At 38.3% G+C, this 5158-nt stretch overlaps 1 protein-coding gene across 1 annotated transcript; it reads right to left on the bottom strand.

Moving 5' to 3' along the window:
• Positions 1 to 623: 623 nt before the first annotated feature.
• LOC133317780 (importin subunit beta-1) lies at positions 624 to 5158 on the bottom strand. Its single transcript, XM_061519660.1, has 3 exons — positions 5025 to 5158; positions 1852 to 4275; positions 624 to 1758 (listed from the first exon to the last, which is right to left on the bottom strand). The coding sequence occupies exons 2-3, from the start codon at positions 4266 to 4268 to the stop codon at positions 1560 to 1562; spliced, it is 2616 nt and encodes an 871-aa protein (XP_061375644.1). The 5' UTR covers positions 4269 to 4275; positions 5025 to 5158; the 3' UTR covers positions 624 to 1559.

Genomic DNA, 5158 nt, shown 5'->3' on the forward strand with positions numbered 1-5158 from the left:
TAATAATAGCAACAGTGAAAATTTTCGTTTAAATGCTGTCTACTAGCACTTACGTTACAATCCTTATCCCCGGCTAACCAATGAGAACTTTCAAAAAACGCCGATTATAAAAGTGACGTAAATGAACAATCTGACAAAAAGGAGTAAAGATTTTAATTTGAATAACAAAATATTTTATGAATCATTTCATCACTTGCAGGAATAAATATTTTCATTACAAAATACTGTTTTTCTGGTGAGCAGGGAGCAAAATGTAAATATTTGAATGAAATATAACTTGCAGCACCAGTGCACCCCAAAATTGATATGGGAATAATAACTATAAGAAAGAAATTACATATACATAACTACTTCCGAATTGTTTTTCAAGTTTATTATAGTTCATTCCCTGATACTCATAACATCCCGGTCAACTAAATATTGAAGCAATTACACAAATAAATAGTCAAGTACGAGAATTAACAGTAATCATCAGGGTGTTCATCCCCAAATTTGGAATTTGAAAACCGCCTATGAAAGTAGGCAAACAACATTATTATACAATTTTATCTTAGTAACAAATAGATTCATATCACCATTGACCAAATCATTGTAAGATATACAGGAAAAATGGCAAAATGCCCAAGTGCAACAAAATTCACAAACTTTTATATAGAGAAGAAAAAGATAACGAGTACAGGCTAAACCCAGACGACTGCCTTCCAACAAGAGAAACAACAATCCACCGCGCTCTATTGGTTCTTTTGACAGCGTCACAACATAATATATGATTTACATACACATTTCAAAAGCAACATAAAACAAAGAAAGGGTTGGTGATTTCATGAATGCATGATGAGTTTTGACCTACGAAACCATCTGACATAAAAAAAAAAAAAATGCATAATGCGAGTAGGATGTAATCTTTCCCATCCTGTGTCAACAATAACAAACGACCCCCAGCCCAGAAAAACAAGTATGGAGAGAAAAATTAATATGGATGACAAACAACCTAGGGACAATTATACACAATGGGACGATGAAAAAAATAATCCAAGAAGATGCAGGGTTAAAAGTGAGAAAAAGGAAGAGATTCTCTTGAAACAAAGCACTTGGCTGGTGTTGATGAAAACCAGTTCAATCCTGTGAATCCATCCATTCAAATAACCCATGACCAGTTCAGGAAAAAACAATTTTCAGGCTAAAATGGGTTTAACTTCTAACAATATCAAATCCAAACCCAACATCCAATTAGGAGTAGCTAGTTCCTCAATGATGAATCATTTACCTACCCTCAGCTATCCAACCAATTACATGTCTCATGAAGGCCTGTACCCACATTTGCAAATTCATCCCTACCTTCTTCCTCTTGACAGAACTGGACTCAATGGTGCAAATGCAAAAGTCAGTGATGCATTGGTGATGATGCAAGAGTTAGTGACAACTTGAAGACCTTCAGACTGATACCTTCAGCTGTCTGACCATGGAGACAATTCGACACATGCAATTCCAAGACCCACCTCGACACACCCAAATGCATGCAGGTAGTTTATGACAAAGGATATGCTAACTCATGAACCTCAAACAGATATTGCACGATTTATAGCCAACTTGGCCCACTCAGCAGATTCTTTAATCAAATGATCTTCTGAGGTCAAACATTCATTTAAAAATTCTCTGCTAGACAAAGACTGCTGTATCAAAGAACCTGCATTGCTTCCAAGTGTATCAGCTAGATCTCCAAGGACTCCAATTGCTGTTTTCATAACCACTTCATCCCTGCATTAAAAAAGGCAACAAAGTCACCAAAAATTATGAATATATTACAAAGAAAAAACTGAAAAGAAAAAAGAATTTTTTGTCCTTTCTCACATGTCTTTTTCCATGTATATGCTATCCAAGAACTGGAGGATGTGAGGGGCATAAGGAATCAAGAGCTGGGTTTTTGATGAATTCTTAAACCCTTGAAAAATCCCAGAATATGCCTCTAATATCCCATTTCTCAAAGAATTAATGTACTCTGTCATTTCATCGTCAAAACCAGTTGTGTGGGCGTACATCTCTGCAGCAAGCTGTAGTGTGTTCATTGCATACATTAAGTATTTATTAAAGTTATCTCCTATTGCAAGAGCAATATCACCAATGCATGAGAATAGTGGGGGCTTCACAGAACGGTGCAAATTATCACTTGACAAATTCTTGAGAAGTTGTGTCATAATCCCATCACAGTATGGCAGTATTTTATCCTCCAATGCCCTGCATATGTCACCTACCACACCGACAGTGACAGCACAAACTTGGTACTCCTCAAAATTCTGAAGGTCCATCTCCAGAAACTTGTAAAATTCAGGCAGGTATTTTGCAAAATCAGGGCCTATCGCATAGGCAAGGGCTCCAATTGCTAGCATGGCCTCCTCGTGTGCAGTTGCATTTCTACAAGCAAAGACCCTGAAGAATAGACCCATTATCTGATCAGCGTACTGCAAGAAGACATATTTAGTAGGTTCTGAAGATCCTAGCTTCTGAATAATTACTTGCAAGCATCCACAAAGAAGGCCTATCAGTTCACTCTGATTTTTTCTTTCATCAGATGAAAGATTTTGTAACTCAAGACATTTGTGCAGCTCCACCATGATGACAGAAACTAGTTGTAACACCAAAGGAGCTGTTTCGTCTGTTGAACACCTTACTACTTCATTCAATGTTTCATATGCTGCAGTTCTCAATCGTGATTCTGTAGCATCCTCTCTGTGGGTAACAGTGAGAAGGGATTGAACAATTTCCTGAAAAAAGGGAGTTAGAGGAGATGTTGGTACAACATCCTCATAACCTTGGGCGAGAAAATACAGAGCACCACAGGCTTTCTCAGCAACATTGGGAACATCCTTCATGCTCTGAAGGAGAACTGTAATAATCTGTTGGCAGTTTCCCTCATTAATAATTGGTGTACCGATAATTGAACTGTGAAGAAATTCAAACATTCGTCCCAAAGTCCAAGCAGTGGTGTCTTTCACATGGTTATTTGGGTCCTTCACTAAAGCACTTAACATAAATGGTAAAGCATGATTAACAAGAGGTGCTAATTTGTCTGGGGAAGGCCCCTCCAAGATAGAGCCAAATGCATAAGAGGCAGCCTCCCTCTGTCTCCAATCTGGTTTTGTAATATTCTCCTCAATGAAGGGCATTACCAGTGGCACAATATCATCTCCAACAGTACGAGCAACTAAACCAAGGCATGTACCGCCTGCCATTGCAATATTCCATGCTCCTTCATCCAGATCCTGATCCTCTTCTTGTTTGAGTAATGTTTCCAACAGTAGAGGGATAAGTGCAGGAAGAGCTTGCTTGATAAAATAAAAACAAGGTATATCAGGGTCTCCATTGGAATCACCCACATATTCTTCCAAGATATCAGTCTCCTCATCACAAATTGTACTCCAAAATTCAATGGCTTGAAGAGCAACAGGCTCCTCATCACCCCTAACAGCCTTTGCTGTGATGTTATATATATCCTGGATGTAAGGAGCCAATTTCTCATAATACATGGCTGCAATTGATACCAAACATTCAAAAGCAGCCTGTCGTATTTTTACTTCAGGGGACATAGTTGTCTCGCAAACAACTCTCATGATATAATCACGCTCCATATCATTGCTAAAATTAGCCTGAGCAAATCCAAGAGCATTATATAATGCCCTAGTAGAAGCAAGCCTAACATCATTGTTCCCTTCAGATGCATTCATACCTTGAACTACAGCAGTGAGTATTTTATTTACATGGTCTTGATCAACAACCTGAGGAGAGACTTCCTCACACAAATATCCCAGAGTCTCCAAAGTTGCTTGCTTGACATGAGCAGGAACTTGATGAATATTTGATAAAAGTGACCCTATCAGCTCAGGCCACTGTTTCTGAGGAAGTTCAATTCCTGCAACTTTAGCAATAACTTGAGTTGCCGTTGACCGAGCATCAGGCACAAGAGAACAGAGTGTTTGCAGCAAGCATGACTTAATCTGGGTCTTTGCTGCAGAATCCAGTGACAACCATCTCTGAACCAATTCCCGCTTTCTGTTTTCATCCTTGGCATCCAATGCATTTTTAAGTATCAAACCTGCCAACTTTCGGCTCTCAACTGGTTTGTCTTCACTTGCTAACTCTCCGGAGAGAGAGACCAGGAAACCATGAAGGTTTTGCTCCTGAAATTGTCGCAGACTTTCTTCAGCATGCTTCCGTACGGTACCATCAATGGATTGAGCATTCAAAAGCACCTGGGTAACTTCCATTGCCATGCTATACCTAATGGCACAAATCAATTAGCTCTTAAATTTTCACTGAAAATTGAAAATTCAATTAAAAAAAAAAAACCAAGGCAATGAATCCATTGAAGAATAAAGTTTTTATTAAATTACCCCAATCCCAGATCCAGAAATCAACTAAATGGCCAGCGAGTTGAGAAGTCATACTGTACCAATATCATTCAAGCAGGAAAACAAAGCAGATATAACATCATATAAGACCCCGGAACGAAGCAGGAAAAAGACAGCCTGCAGAAATCTATATCTAAATTGAATTTCTCAAAGTAGCATATGCCCTATATGTTCTTTGATTAGTTGAAAACGAGGCAGCTAGTTCATATGTGTCAAAAGATCAATTTTCTTCTATCTCTGGATAACTTGTTAACATGAAAACATAAAACTACGTAAATCTGTCATCAAGTGCATAGGAAATACAGGTGTTGTGGCCACAAGCCGCGTTGTCTCAGACAACTGATTTTGTGCCCTTCATGTCTCATCTAATCCAAATTGACCATTAAAACCGGCCATAGATTCAAACCGATGAGAGAAAATCACAGATCGAATACGAGTCAATACAAAAACGCATCCAATTCGATCATAATCCAAACAAACAACAAAACCAACGAATCAAATCACCCTAGTACGATTGGGATAAGAGCAAAACGAAATCCAAAAACGCCCAAACAAAAATTCAAAATTCAAAAATAAAAAATAAATAAATCGAATCGGAGATCAGATTAACATAATTACCTGAAATCTGAGATGAGATCTAAAGGAACGAAACAGATAAGGAGCTGAAGAGAGTGAGTGAGAGAGAGTCAGAGCGTACTGAACTGAACAACAAGAAGAAGCAACACCAACAGCGGTTACAATCACAAGCTCTG

This window comes from Gastrolobium bilobum, unplaced genomic scaffold, assembly GCF_033153095.1.
Source record: "Gastrolobium bilobum isolate Gb01-03AN ecotype WA unplaced genomic scaffold, APGP_CSIRO_Gbil_v1 utg1481, whole genome shotgun sequence".
Taxonomy (NCBI): Eukaryota; Viridiplantae; Streptophyta; class Magnoliopsida; order Fabales; family Fabaceae; genus Gastrolobium; species Gastrolobium bilobum.

What these genes read in the sequence shown, in the direction of transcription:
- LOC133317780 (XM_061519660.1), bottom strand. Translation starts at nt 4,268, where the DNA reads ATGGCAATGGAAGTTACCCAGGTGCTTTTGAATGCTCAATCCATTGAT. An exon ending in ATATACATGGAAAAAGACAT is followed by an intron (nt 1,759 to 1,851) that starts GTGAGAAAGGAC and finishes TTTTTAATGCAG; the next exon opens with GGATGAAGTGGTTATGAAAA.